The sequence below is a fragment of the Ochotona curzoniae genome, unplaced genomic scaffold, assembly GCF_017591425.1.
Source record: "Ochotona curzoniae isolate NIBS_2020 unplaced genomic scaffold, NIBS_Ocur_1.0 scaffold_4506, whole genome shotgun sequence".
Classification (NCBI taxonomy): domain Eukaryota; kingdom Metazoa; phylum Chordata; class Mammalia; order Lagomorpha; family Ochotonidae; genus Ochotona; species Ochotona curzoniae.
The window spans coordinates 15,323,550-15,339,043 of record NW_024467119.1 but is presented as its reverse complement, the minus strand read 5'-3'; the positions used below and the strand labels follow the sequence as shown (position 1 = coordinate 15,339,043).

Here is a 15,494-nt window from a genome sequence, read left to right as displayed (position 1 = left end):
TCAGATCAGCTCTCCTCCAGCCATTACGGCCACTTGAGGAGTGAATAAGTAGATGGATGCTTACTCTTGCTTTCTATGTAAATTAAACTTTTCAATAAAAATGAATGAATCTTTTAAATAGATATTCTACAGAAAATCCATTTGAATCACATTGGTTAAAAACGAAGATGAACTGCACAGTTCTTTTAACTCTATTTCTCTCTCTGGGAGATTGCAGATTGAAATCACTTCATTTGCTACTGCTTTGGGCATTGTTTTAATGTGTCTCAGATAACATAAATGGCTTACACGTGCCGGTCACCAACGTAGGACTGATTCAATTACATCAGCATAAATGAGACAATAAAATAACTCACAAATTTCAGCATTTCCAACTCATTCCTGGTGCACATGCTTGGACTGTTCATATCATGTATTTAATCAATGCAAGTTATATTTTAACTATTTGTTAAGATTCCTTTGGTATAAACATGAGGAGCCAAAGAAATGGACAGCAAGTGAAGAGGAAGCAATCCATTTCAGCAGAATGCCTGGGAAATGTGTTTCAGCTCTTCTTTTGCTGTTACAGCTGAGTTTTCACTTCAGTCCTGTGAATTGTGGAAAGGTGCTGGTGTGGTCCATGGAGTACAGTCATTGGATGAATATGAAGATAATCTTGAATGCACTTGTCCAGCGAGGTCATGCAGTAACCGTTCTGAGATCGTCAGCTTCTGTTTTAATTGAACCCAGCAATGAGTCAGGAATTGCATTTGAAACTTTTCCTACAACTTTCACTAAAGATGAAATGGAAGCTTTTTTCATGAAATTGATCAATACCTTGCTATATGATGTGTCAAGAGATGATTATTGGGAATATTTCCCAGTAATACAAACAATTTTTTCAAAATTTTCTGATAATCATGAACATGTCTGCAGACAACTAGTTTTGAATAAGAAAATCATAGCAAAGCTCCAGGAATCAAGGTTTGATGCTCTTCTTGCAGATCCAATTGCTCCCTGTGGCGAGCTGCTGGCTGAGCTACTGCACATCCCCCTCATGTACAGTGTACGCTTCACTCCTGGCTACACGTATGAAAGGCATAGTGGAGGTCTTACATTTCCTCCATCCTATGTGCCTGTTATTATGTCAGATTTAAGCAGTCAAATGACATTCACTGAGAGGGTAAAAAATATGCTGTTCATGCTTTATTTTGACTTTTGGTTCCAAACATTTAATGAGAAGAGTTGGGACCAGTTTTGTAGTGAAGTATTAGGTAAGTTGTGTTTTTAATTGCTTGTATAAATTCTTAATATTCCTGTGACTTTTTACATAGTTTGTAGAAATGTGCAATTGGAGAACTTAGTTTTTACAAGTATGTAAGAACACTGCTTTAAAAAAAGATCCAATATTTTTGAAAGACATATTTTTTACAGAGAAAAGAGAAAAAGAAGTCTTCCATTCATAGGTTCACTCCCCAAATTGCCAAAATATCCCTAAGTAAGCTGATCTGGTCTGAAGCCAGAAGTCAGAGCCTTCTTCCTGGCCTCCATATGGGTGGAGAAAACTGAAAACAGGTCCTTTGTCTGCCTATTTTCCAAGCTACAATCTGAGAGTTGGATCAGGTGTGGAATAGCCTGGGCACAAACTGGCAATCATACAGAATGCCAGCACTGGTAGGTAGAGATTTAACCAGCTATACCACCATGCCAGCCAAAAGACCTTTCTAAAATACTCTGGAAAGACTTAGATCACCAGGACAGTTAAAAGCCAGTGTCCCATCACTTAGAAGTCACACAGCTGTACATAAAGCACTAGGGTTTCAATAATCTAATCTGTGTCCATTATATTATTCAGGTTTATGTTATAGAAAAAGTCAGAGAACACTTCTCTAATATGTTCATGAATGAAGATATGTGGCTTGATTTGAGAGTCATTTCTAAGACATCTATGAGATTTCATGAATTAATTTTTCCTTTTACAAATTTGTTCATTTAAATTTAAAATACATTTACGTATTATCTGAAAGATCCATTTAGCTTTTGGGGAAACAGTGTTCTTTTTTCTCCATGAAGAAAGCCTGGAAATTATAGTTTACAATTCTACCCACTTAGCTCTTGAAAATTATCTGTGTAGAGCCTAAAATTCTGTATAGATACAGATATAGACGAATTGAATTTCTGTTTTAAAAGTAAAGTTGAGGCATTGGCACAATGGCTTTACTTGCAGTGCTCAACCTTGCAGCACCAGCATCCCATAAAGCTTGGGTCCATATCCTGTCTGTTCCTCTTCGCACCTAGCTCCCTGTCTATGACCTGGAAAAGTAGTAGAAGATGGCCCAAAGCCTTGGGACCCTGCACTTGCATGAGAGACCAAGAAAATGCTCTTGGTTCCTAGCTCTGATCATCTGAAGTCTAGGCATTGCAGCTATCTGGGGGGGTAAAGCATTAGATGGAAGGTCTTTCTGTCTGTCCCTCCTTCTTTCTAGAAATCTGCCTTTCCAAACTGCCTTTACTTGAAAAGTGGAGTTGAACAAAAATCCCCATTTCTAATATTTCAAAACATCTCCGAGTGACATTTTCAGCATTTCTATGTAAATTTCCATCTAAATAAATACTATTAAGCTGACTAAGTGAAACAAAATAGTAGATAAAAGAAATCGAATTAAAAGAAAATTACAGTCATTGAGAAAACCTAGCTTCAGGGATCTCTGTCCTAAAATGTGAAACCAAGACTGAGTACCCCTAGGAAAGCTGCATTCAGAATTGCTTTAAAAATTCATGCTTAAACAGCTAAAATAGTTCTTCCTTTTAAAAACACTACACATGTATCTCTAAGAGGTAAAAAAAATCATTTTCAGTCCTATAGTGGTCAACTTTACTAACAAGGGCTATAACTCTACTATTTCAATTTTAGATTTTCCTTTGAGTATGTCTAATATGTGAAGAGTATTATATACAAATATATAATATATGTGTCAATATATACAACACAAAATATATATATTTTTTATCATAATATATATTATATATAATGCATATATAATTATACATATGTATATATAATCATTGAAAGCACTTTGTATGTCCTTCACAGTTTCATTCAGTAGAGATTCATGGTAAATTTTGTATAACCAATCTCTCACTGCTGGACATATTCCTTATTTTTTCTCCATTCAGGAAGATCTGTTAGATTCTCTGAGTTGATGGGGAAAGCTGAAATATGGCTCATTCGAAGTTACTGGGATTTGGAGTTTCCTCGCCCATTACTGCCAAATTTTCATTTTGTTGGAGGGCTCCACTGCAAACCTGCTAAAACACTGCCCAAAGTAAGTATGTTATGGCTTCCTCTTTATATTTCTTTCCTCATTCCTTTCTTCTTTCTCTTCTTTTTCTTTCTTCCTTTCTCTTCTCTTTCTTTCCTTCTTTCTTTCTTTTCTTTCTCTCTTTTCTCTCTTTGTTTTTCACTTTCTTTTTTCTCTATTTCTCACTCTTTCTTTTTGAAATTGTCAGCAGAAATGATTCTCTGTTCTTCAATTAGACATCTGAATTACAGAAATGGACATGTATAAGAAGTTTCATGAACATTCTACCAGTCAGAAACTCATATGACAAAACTTTACACAGTACAACAATATTTGCATTAGATAATTCCCATTTCCATAAACTTTTTGAAATCTTTATCTACATTTATACACCAGCATATGTTTGCAGAAATCACTACCATTGTTAATTGCATTGAATATTGATTGCTTCTGAACTTATAATAATAGTATATCCCCATACTGTGTCATATGGAAAAATGATAAACACAGAAAAAAAACACTTAAAATGATCCTCAATCTAGAAGTAATCTAACCTGTCTGCCAAATATTGTTAAATTCCATGTTAATTAGTGCATGACTAATAATAGTCAAGAAATAGTCACAACAGTATTTGCCCGTGCATTGTTGAAAGAATGAAGAAAATGCAGTGTATGTATGTGGTCTAAGTCCTTGCTATAAAAAAGAATAAAATCGTAGGATTTGCCACTGTGTTGATTAAAATGGATGGTGTTACATGAAGGAATAAATCAGACACAGAAATAGAAGTATTGTATGACTTTACTCTCATGCATATTCAAACAAAGTTTGTCATAGAAGTTGTAAATAACATAGTGGTTGTGAGAGGCTAGAAAGAACAGTGGGACACGAGCAGTGGGGAAAGATGATAACCAAGAACTAACATTTTGTTAGATACAGATAAATAGCTTTTGCTCTATTTCATACTACTATCAATATAGACAACGTAATACACTACGTATTTCTCTAATGAAAAGTTAGAAGAAAATAAGGGTTTTCCCCTAAAGAAATACAATAAATAGTTGATGAAATAGATATGTTTACCCAAGTTATAAATTTGCATAATGTATATGTGTATCAAAATAATATGTACTATCTTGTAAATGTTTTTATATGTCAGATTAAAACGAAATTCAGGCACTATGTCAGTAACTGAGAATTAATGATGGTTATTGTGACTGTTACTGTTTTGTTGCTATTGCTTGTTGAATTAATCACCCTACTATAGCTGACACTTTGGACATAAATGAATGCAATAGCACTGATTTTCCAGCAGAAGAAAATTATTTTCTCAAGCAAAGAAAATAGAAAGATAAATAACGTGTACTCATGTAAATGTGTGATTTTGGCATTCAGATGAACAAGACAAAGGCTGAAGTTTGATTCTAAGCACTGAAGCTCTGCACTGCACTTCTAGCTCCACAGGAAAAGTGTTCCTCAACGGCATTAACGGGTGGCCCAAAGCTAGTTACGTTCAAATCTCAAACTGACTTGCTTTCACCACAGCGTTATAGCATTCCCTTGAATATCCCAGAGTCTTATGTGGAGCTTAAAATGAATGTGTTACCTTACCCGAAAGGAGTCTTTGTGCCCTATCTCAAGGCTAGAGGACATCTCAGTTAAAACAAAACAAAACAAAAAGCTAGAGGGGAATCTACTTCCGGTTGTAGAAAAATCTGCTGAATTTGAAATTAAGACTTAACCATTTCCACTACTTGTTAAAAAAACATAACATTTATTTTACTGGAAAGGCAAAATATAAAAATAATGAGACAGAAAAACATCTTCTGTCGGCTGATTCACTCCCAAAGGGGACACACGTCTGGGGTTAGGCCAATCCAAAGCCAGGAGCCAGGAGCTCCTGCTGGGTCTCCCATATGAGTGCAAGGTCCCGAGGACATGGGCTATCCTCTACTGCTTTCCCAGGCCACAGGAAGGAAGCTGCATCAGAAGTGTTGCACCTGAGACATAAATTAGTGCCTTTAGGGGTTCCTCGCACATGCAAGACAAGGATTTTAGCCACACCATGCCCAAATAATTTTTAATTTGTCTTTGAAATTGAGTCCTGTCAGCATGTATTGTGACATTCTTTACTAATATGAGGATTTAATCTACTTTAAATTCATATCAACCTATTAATATCACTAGAAGGTAGAAAGTAAATATTCTTAATTGCTTAATTACATCAACCCTGAAGAGAACTCTTTTATATTACGGGATCACAAAGCTTATATAAAATAAAGTATCTGTTTTGAACAAAAATAGTTTGAGCTTTATGTTGTGAAATTCAGAGGTGCACAGGCTGAAGCAATCTTGGAAACGTTTATACAGTGTATCTGTATCCTTAATGATTTACTTATTTGCGCATAAGGAATGGGACAGTATTTGTGGTAAGGGAAAATAGAAAAAGAAAAAGAAGCCCAAAACCCTGGTAATGATAATTAGTGGTAATTCCTGATGTCATTACATTGCATAGGCAGGATTTTAATGCAAATCAGATTGTCATGTTTTTCTTGTTTGATATTATATATTTTTCTTATCTTAAGGAATTTGCTTTTCTATTGAATATCTAATTCCCAGATAAATCTTGTTCTGTATAAAAAGAGAAATAAGAAATATATTACATCAAAGTATTTTAAAATGACTAAACGTTTTTGGATATTTGAAGCATTAGAGTGAACCTACACAGAGAAATTAATGAAGATACACCACAACAAAGTTTCTAGCAAGTACTTGAAACAAATGTCATCGAAGGACAAATTGAATAACATACACATGTACATCACATCGTTATAATAGTTTTATCAAGGACCTGATAATGACATGAAGTCAACTAAGTTTCAATGGAAATATATAGAGAAACATTGATCACAAGATCATATTTTATTTGTAGAAGGTGAAAAGAATATAAATTAGGAGAACAGTTTTCTGCTTATTTAACTTAAAGTGTAAAGAAATCATCAAGTTTCCATTTTACAAGTAAAAGAAATCTGGGACATTGGTCACACAGCACTGTGACCGTAGTTAACGTGAACAGCTGTGTGTTTAGAAATGGACAAGATAGAAATTTCATCAGATGTCAGTTATACAACAGCTGCTACTACAACAATTCTTCAGAAAATAACACTTTCTCTCCTTGGTTGCTTTCATCAGTGTTTTAATTAGTGTTTGCTCTCTTTACAGGAGATGGAAGACTTTGTGCAGAGCTCTGGAGAAGAGGGAGTTGTGGTGTTTTCTTTGGGTTCAATGGTCAGTAACCTGACAGAAGAGAGGGCCAATGTGATTGCATCAGCCCTTGCCCAGCTTCCACAAAAGGTCAGAAAAGGTGCCCTCATGTTAACTGACTACTTAATGACTCTGTTCAACTCACTAAAGGGGTTAATGAAAGAAACTTTCCCAGTGAAAGCTAAACTGATAATGAAAACTGGAATTTATCTAAAATATTAGTTTAAAAGCAAGTTTCTTCAACAGGTGCAAAAATAACACAGAATTTTTGGTGTTTTTGCATGGGTGTGCATGTATATGTGTTTAGCTGTAAATAACTTTGGAATGCGCATTTGACCAGGAGGAAATATATTTAATAGGCTTAAATATAAGCCTGAGTTTAATTATATGACTTCAGTCACCATATTATCACAAGCTGGCTCTTCTTTTTCACATTTAAAGAATCTTCAAGTTCTAGTGATAATGGTAATACTCTGTGACTTGAGGGCAAAATGTGACATGAGGGCAGATGATGTGGTGAAACACGTTAAACCTTTGCTGAGCATTTATTCATCTCCTATCACAGAGCTTGTGGTGAGGTCCTTCATTTGCTTCTGCTCCAGCTCCCTGCATTATTTGTTTGGTTGTTTCAATATGTTGTTTATTATGCTATATTTTTGTAGCTAGAGGGATTCTGGCTTTCCCCTCCGTTTATCCATTTTTCCCTCCCAATATTATTCCACAAATTAATCACAGTAATATAATCTTTTATTAGGCTACAAGATTAGCTTTCTACTATTTAAATGTATGATGAAGTGTTAGGTGTAGGTAAAGGCAGAAAAACCACCATTATATTGTACAGCTATCTTTACATGTTTCAAAATCGCCAGCTTCCTGCTTTAAACCATCAGCAGGTGGTAGCTCTGTAAAGGACTCTTATTGCTGTTCGTGTAGCCAAGTCACATGGACATTCTGGTTCAGTCTAACCAAATCCCAGCTATTGCATGCATAGGACATGAAACAGTTGCTTAGAATAAATTTCCCTTTCTCTCTCTCTTTCTCTATCTCACTCTCTCTTTCTATCTGACTCTCTCTATCTCTCTTTTTCTCTCCTTCAAACTTCAGTTCAAATTAAAATAAACGAAGTCAACAAGAACAAAAAATTTTTTTTAAATCATTAAGCCATTTCCTGGAATTAATATTTGGTCATTAATAATGTAAAGTAAGCAACATACAGTTCTAAGCAGTATTATCTTAATTGTAACACATACCTTGATGAATTGGTTATTCTTCTATGAATTAAAATATAATTTATTATGGTAAAATGTTATGAAATATTGGCCATAATTATCCTTTCACTTCAAATCATTGCCTAGAAAATGGTTCACAATAAACTGGGAAGATGAGATCAAATATAATATTAGTGTAAGTAAAAGTACATATCACTGAGTAAATGTTAATTCATTTTATGCCAGAATTATGTGCACAGAACAATTTCATAACAAATAATTCTACATGTGATTCATGATTTCAGTTCATTTGGGCACTGTATGCTGAACATGACTATGTTTCATGCTTCTTGGAGTCTAAAACTATGCATGACATATTGGTATTCTACTTAACTCAATCTTTTACAAGTTCTAATCTTTAAATTTCTCTTGTCCTCCTTTACTTATCTTTCCTATGGAAAGCATCTAGGTAGATAATCTCTCACCTTACTAGAAGTGTAACATGTTGCAGGTGGAAATCCAACTCATGACATAGATATTTTCATTACCATACAGGTTGTTTGGAGATTTGAAGGCAAGAAACCAGCATCCTTAGGGTCCAATACTCGCGTCTATAAGTGGATTCCCCAGAATGATCTTTTGGGTAAGGCTTGGGGAAATAGACACTGAAAGCACAAGAAACAGCCAGTCAAAACAAGAGCAGCTCAACTGAACACCAAGTGACATTTAACTACATAAAACTGAAGAATCAAACCAAATCTCTTTGCTCTTCCTTTATAATCCAAAGGAAAATAAAATGAGCCAAAGCAGTTGGTCATTTATTGTTTACATTCAAATTCTTCCTGTCCCGTATCCTTATTTTAAGTGATGCTATCTCATACAGACGTTTCTCAATAGGCTGCTGGTGGTAGAATATTTGGTATTGCAGAGAAAATATTATGTTACACACCTATAACTTATGAGGTAGTACCTGAGCTCTAGCTGTTTCTGCTTCTGATGACCCCAGTCTATTGAAACATGCCAGAAAAAGTGGAAGGCCATGATATGAATTATACAGTTTCTCTCCAACACATTAGAGACTTGGTCTGATTTCTTGGTGCATGGGTTTGCCCTGCCCAGCTGCAGTTGTTGCAATCTCTGAGGTACTTGGTCATTGGATGGATACTATGTCTCCATTTTTCTACCTGTATTGCAGATTAATAAATTAAAAATAATCATTTCCTGTCTTGTCTATGACTCCTTTTTCTCTTAGTCACCTTATTGAATGCAATGTAGCTTTACATAAAAACATTGTAATATGCACTTGATGTATTAGAGGTGGGGAATAGTAAATCTTTCCTTTTTGTTTAAAATTTGTCATTTTTCATGATCATTTGAATTACAATAATTCAATGTTCAAATACAAGACCCATAAAATAATTCCACACATCCCCTTACATATCCAGTGGATTTTTATGTCTTTTCCTCTAGAATTCAAAGCAATCAAATAAATTCCATCACTGTTGATCTGTTTCCTAAAGAGTAAGATCATTTTAGTGAATCAATTGTTCATTCAAGTTTTACCATTACTTATTTTCCTGAAATCCCTTTATTCCAGGTCATCCCAAAACAAAACTTTTTGTCACTCACGGTGGAGCCAATGGCATCTATGAGGCGATCTACCATGGCATTCCTATGGTGGGCATCCCTTTGTTTGCAGAGCAACATGATAACATTGCCTACATGAAGACCAAGGGAGCAGCTGTGAGACTGGAGTGGAAAACCATGTCAAGCACAAATTTGCTTAATGCCTTGAGGAAAGTCATTCATGATCCTTTGTGAGTATTACTTTTTTTAAATGTAAAGAATTTATAGATAAACTTTATTTGAGCTATAAGTTAGTCTAAAAATTTATCTCATGTTGACAACAGCTTGAGCCAATACTTGAAAACAATCAACATTGATTTGGAATCATTATGAAAATAAATAACTAATATACTTGAGAAAGATAAGTTGGATATTCTGATTAAACAATCAAGTTGTAATGATAAATGCATATTAAATTATTCAATAAAATGTTAAGATAATTTAAGCCATTAGAATTAAATTCTTGATGCCAAAATGTTGCTGTGCATTTCCTCTATTTTTATATAATAACTTAAATGGAAGTGAAACAGTTTGATTATAAATAGGTCATTAATAATTACATAGTGAGCCTTGGGTTTTAAAATAGTTGGAAGTCAAACTTATTTTAATTACTTTTATTTTTATATTTTAAATTTACTTATTTATTAATATACTCATTTATGAAGTGTTTCATGTATTTTATAACATCATTTATCAAACATCTTTCTCTTTTCTAACTTTAAAACATTTTTTCAATGAGATACTTTTAATTTAGTGGATGCAAAACTCCACTAAATATGAAATTCAACAAGTATAAAGTAGAACTATTACTGCTTCTCAGGAGCACAGATGAGAGCTATCAGCAATAAGGAACCTCAAGATGTACATTTCTTTCATATTTATTACTTTTTGTAATTTTGTGTTAGCTAACAAATCAGAAAGCACGATATTTGTCTTTTGGAATTGGAATATTTTCTATGCAATTTTTTTTCAGTTTTATCCATTTTGTTTTAAAAGACTGGATATTCTTCTTATGACTGAGTAACATTTGATGGTGTATATCTATCACATTTTCTCTATCTGGGTTTATTCCATACAGCTACTGTTAAGTGAGATATTATAAACTTGAGGGTACAGATAATTACTTCATATACTAAATCCACTGTCTTTAAGTAAATCCCAAGGAGTATAATGAATGAATTCTAAGGTAGATCAATTTTCAGATTTCTTAGAAATCTGTGTATTCCTTAATGATTGTACAACTTAATACTCCCACCAACTGTGTATCTATGCAACATTTTTTCCTCAGATTCTACCATCATTTGTTGTTTTATGATTTTGGGGTGATAGCCATTGTAGCTGGGGTGACATGAAACCACCTGTTGTTTGTATTCGGACTTCTCTGCATATTAATGTCCCTAAGCAACTATTCATATGTCTGTTAATTATTGGTAAATGCCCGTTCATGTCCTTAGCCCATTCAGTGACTGGAATTTTTTTTTATTGTTGTTGAATTTTGTGGACAACTTATATATTCCGCATAGTTATCTTTATTCACAGATGTAGTTTATAAATATTTTGTTACATTCTTAGCTTCCTCTTAAAATTGTTGACTGTTTTACTTGCTGTGTAAATGTTTCTTAACTTGATGAAATCCCCTCGTCAAGTTTGGCTTTTATTTACTGTGCTTCTGCTGTCTTAGCCAAGAAGTCTTTGAATACGATGTCTAGTACTGTTTGTCCACATTCTCCTCTAGTAATTTAATAGCCTTCTGTAACAGGTTTAGTTTCTTCATCTGGTATGTGTTGTTTTTTAATAAAGTTTAAAGTTTCTCTTTTTTTTTTTCTGTATGCAAATATCCAGTATTTCCAACGTCATTTTTTTGAAAAAAAAAAAAAAAAAAAACCTCTCCTTTCTTCCAGGAATAATTTTTTCCATTGTTTCACATCATGAAATATGGTAGTAAGCATCTCTATTTTTACTTTTATTTTTGAAAATAGCTTTAGTTGTTTGGAGTCTCTGATTCCAAATGAATTTTAGGATTACCTTTTCTATGTCTAAAAGCCTTGTTCTTTTGATTGGAATAACAAATCGAATACATAAATTGCTTAGCTAACATCAATCATTTGATGCTATTAATCCTTCAATCTAGTACACGGAAGATTTTTCCATTTATTCTTTTTTTTTCTGTTTCGTGGCCTGTGAGGGAGAGTAGGAAAGGAGTTCAAAGTGGCACTCAAGTTAGGCTTGGTACAACTCTGTGTTCAGTAGAGGAAAATCATATTCCCACCTGCTTGTGTGTTCACAACCTTGGCCCCTCTACAAAATGAAAATACAACCAGCCACCATGCCTGGTCACCTATGATTTTTGTTTGTTTATTTTGTCCAAAAGAATATTCCTAACATTTCCTAATTAAATATATAGCAATCTCTCTAGCATACATGTCTTTTAAAATCTTACATTTTAATAAATATGATGGTGAGGAATGAAGATAAAATCTTTATAAGCTGATAAACTGTGTGTTTGATTTGACACCTATTACACTACTTTTTTCATATTGTCTGATTTCTTTGTTTTAACCTCTCCCCACGAATTCCCAAAACTTACCAAAAAGTCCTCAATGCATTTTAAAAATAAATCAGTGGGAACACCCACTATTTGCAGTTGTTACGGTGTCAGGCTGTGCTTTAGATTGGATAAGTCATGTACCTATGAGCGTTCTCTTGTCTTATCCAATTGTCTGTGAAAAATTTCCACTATAAGTAGAAAGGTAACTGCATTCAGTGATTTGAAAACCCCCCAGACACTAAAATCACAATCATAACAGAAAAGTATTAATAGTAAACAATTTAAGTAACAAATATTAAATAGTGATAGTAAAAAATTGTTAATTGGACTATGAAAATCTAAGAACTGAGAAATTCATGTATTAGTATGTTAAATGTGAATGCAGTCAAAATGATTAAATTTAGTAAAATTTTCTTGCTGGTTTCAACTCCTTATTAACTTTGCCCAGATATGTCTGAAGTTTGTTATGACCTTGCCTCTTTCAATTTTCACACTGACTGAAACATTGCAAATTCATTGCTTATAGGATCAATCAAGCATTGCTCATCTAAAATATTTTTGATATTTCCACTTTTGTTTATGTGTTTTTTCACGTTATATATTAGTTAATTTTAAGTCTGAATATTAGAAATACTCTTTACTGCCAGCTGTTGTGAACACATCCAGTAATCATATAAAATAAAATCTATGCAATATCCACTGAAAAAAATAATTTTCTTTCCAATTTACATAATAGTATTAATTTTTAAAACATCATTGTAATGCAGTAACCAAGTGAACCAACACAGATGAGTGCCACACACTGATAAGATTTGAATGTCCTTATTTTTGTAGGTTGAAAGCCAGTTCATGCCACCAAAAATTTCTTGACCCCAAAGTACTAGTATACAGGACTTATAAATACAAAACCACAAGATGGGGAGGGGTCGGGACAACTGAACTAATGCAGAACTTCCTTAGCAATGAAAAATTGCCAACTTGGAAAACTCTTGTTGCTGAGCCAGGTGAAACATTTTCCCTACTCACACTTGAACAGTCTCATCAGGTATTTGAGCATTCTGTCCAAGCAGCATGCTGATTTCTCAGCCAGGTTGCAAGTGTCATCATTTAATGGGGTTGGTGGTGGTGGTGTGGATAACCTTAGTTAAAATGAAGCCCAGCTCAACCTGGAGTTCCCTATGACAGTCCTGCGACTTCAATTCAAATTCCACAAATCTACTTCTCTAGTCCATTCTCTTAGGTCTTATTTATTCATTTTCCTTCAGTTACAAAGAGAATGTCATGAAGTTATCAAGAATTCACCATGATCAGCCCATGAAGCCCCTGGACCGAGCCGTCTTCTGGATCGAACATGTCATGCGCCACAAAGGAGCCAAGCACCTTCGGGTTGCAGCCCACGACCTCACCTGGTACCAGTACCACTCTCTGGATGTAATTGGATTCCTGCTAGCTTGTGTGACAGTCATCACATATCTTGTCACAAAGTTTTGCTTGCTTGTTTATCAAAAATTTGTTAAAAGACAAAAGAAGAAAAAGTTAGATTAGAGCTCTTTCTGACATAAGCTTAACAGCCATGAAACACAAGTTCATGCCATTTCATTCAGTCAATAAGGATACATGTCAGTCAATACTGTCTTGCACCTAGTAAGATATATTGACCTTTCTGGTTTACTATTATTTTAGTGTTATCTCAGCATTAAGTAAGGCACAAATCTCATTTCAGATATCCTCAAGAAATTGTATTTTAATGCTAAATAATGCATAATGTTCTGGAAAACCTGAGAGACTCAATGGAACTAGGTAGATCCACTGTTGATGGAATGTAAACAAGTACAAACAATATGGGATTCAATATGGAAATTCATCAGACACCTGAAATAGATCTGCCATATGATTCAGCCATTCTACTCCTGGGAATATATTCAAACAAAAACAAATCAGCATTTGAGAGTATCATTTTCCTATTGTAGCAAAATTCACAATAGCTAAGGTATGGAAACATCCCAATACCTATCAACAGATAGTGGATAAGACAAATGTAATATATTTTCTCCTGCCATACTACTCCAGCAAAAAGAACAAAAAATGGCATTTTTCTATTTTGCCACAAGATGTTCCAAATTAGCCTTCATTATGCTTAATAATGTTGTTTTTGATACATGGCAACTAATACACAACATAGTAAATATACATACATGTGTACATGTGTACAGAAACACACATATATACATGTATATGTACACACATACCATAGAAGGGAGATTAGCATAATGGGTTGTAATGAAGTTATACGGCATGCATCTTTACCCCAATAAATAGTAGGACACCTATTGACATATGTAAATATGCCTTTATAATATGATATCATGGAGTCTACCTTGTCCTGTTGTTCTGTACTTAGCATGTCACAATACATTCATGTATCAGAATATTAAGCTTATAATGTTAAATAAAATAATTGCTTTATTATATTTTAAAAATAAAGAAGCCTTTATTTTTAACAGGTCAAAACAAGCTCAACAGGATAATCCTCCACCTATAGTGCTAGAATCCCATATTGACACCAGTTCTATTCCCTTCTGCCCCATTTCTGATTCAGCTCTCTTCCTAAAGACTGGAACGGTTGTGGAAAGTGGCTCAAGTTTGTGGGCCCTTGCACCCATGTGGGAGACCCAGAAGCACCCATGCCTTTGGATCAGCTCAGATCTGGCCATGTAGATTTGGGGAGAAAAAAGTTGATAGAGCATCTCTTGCTCTGGCTATTGCACTTACTCTCATTTTTGTATATCTGCCATTCAAACAAAAAGAAAATATTTACAAAACAATAAATGGCAAACATTGGGAGATTTTGCTTTTCAGCTTTTTAAGTCTTCTATTAATTAAAAAGAATACATTTTACACACCACACTGGTATAATTCCAAGAATACAATCATAAACTTCCTAAATTTATCTAGTGAAGTTATGAGGATGAGATGATTAATTTATCAAACACTTAAATATAAACAAAAAATTAATAGATTTAATATGTGGCACAAACTTTTAAAACAGCAAAGAAAAATCAGCCTATACAAGACATAATGACTTAGAGAATCAAGATGGCAGAATAGGATAAAGACACTTTAAAATGGATGGAAAAACATTTAATCAAGATAAAGCAGAGAAAATCTTATTGTTCAACATTAAATGAATCATTTAAGTAATACAGAAGTTTATTTGATTTTTAAAAAGAGATCTATGCCATGAAAAATAATTTCCTCAAGGTCTCATAAACTACAGAGATTTTTTTCAGCTTACTGGAAAACAAATACATCTTTTACTCTCTATTTGTGTATGTGAAAAAGCTGTTCAAGATTATGAGTGTCCTATTCTCATTTGAGGGAATGTGTAGTGATGGCGTAATAGAGACTACTATATCCAGATAAGGGGATACAATGCAACATGCATCCTTGCTTCCAAATCAAAGATGGACTCCCAATGAAATTGTTGGACATATATAGACAACGGGATGCTGGACTGTCTGAAATTGTCTGTACCAGCAATGTCGGAGCACACTTAAATAACAGACTAAT

The 15,494-nt window shown here is 34.0% G+C and overlaps 1 protein-coding gene across 2 annotated transcripts; it reads left to right on the top strand.

Annotated features, from left to right (window-relative positions):
* Positions 1 to 526: 526 nt before the first annotated feature.
* LOC121147024 (UDP-glucuronosyltransferase 2B16-like) lies at positions 527 to 13,469 on the top strand. Of its 2 annotated transcripts, none has more exons than XM_040966692.1 (6): positions 527 to 1,253; positions 3,157 to 3,305; positions 6,501 to 6,632; positions 8,306 to 8,393; positions 9,348 to 9,567; positions 13,190 to 13,469. In XM_040966692.1, exons 1-6 carry the CDS (start codon positions 527 to 529, stop codon positions 13,467 to 13,469), a joined length of 1,596 nt encoding a protein of 531 aa, XP_040822626.1. The 2 variants fall into 2 exon arrangements, with proteins under 2 accessions (XP_040822626.1, XP_040822627.1); XM_040966693.1 differs by having other exon boundaries at positions 527 to 1,257; positions 3,161 to 3,305.
* Positions 13,470 to 15,494: the final 2,025 nt, after the last annotated feature.

Coding starts and splice junctions, on each gene's coding strand:
- LOC121147024 (XM_040966692.1), top strand. CDS start 527: ATGCCTGGGAAATGTGTTTCAGCTCTTCTTTTGCTGTTACAGCTGAGT. Junction 6,633..8,305: donor TTGCCCAGCTTCCACAAAAG/GTCAGAAAAGGT, acceptor ATTACCATACAG/GTTGTTTGGAGATTTGAAGG. Junction 9,568..13,189: donor AAAGTCATTCATGATCCTTT/GTGAGTATTACT, acceptor ATTTTCCTTCAG/TTACAAAGAGAATGTCATGA.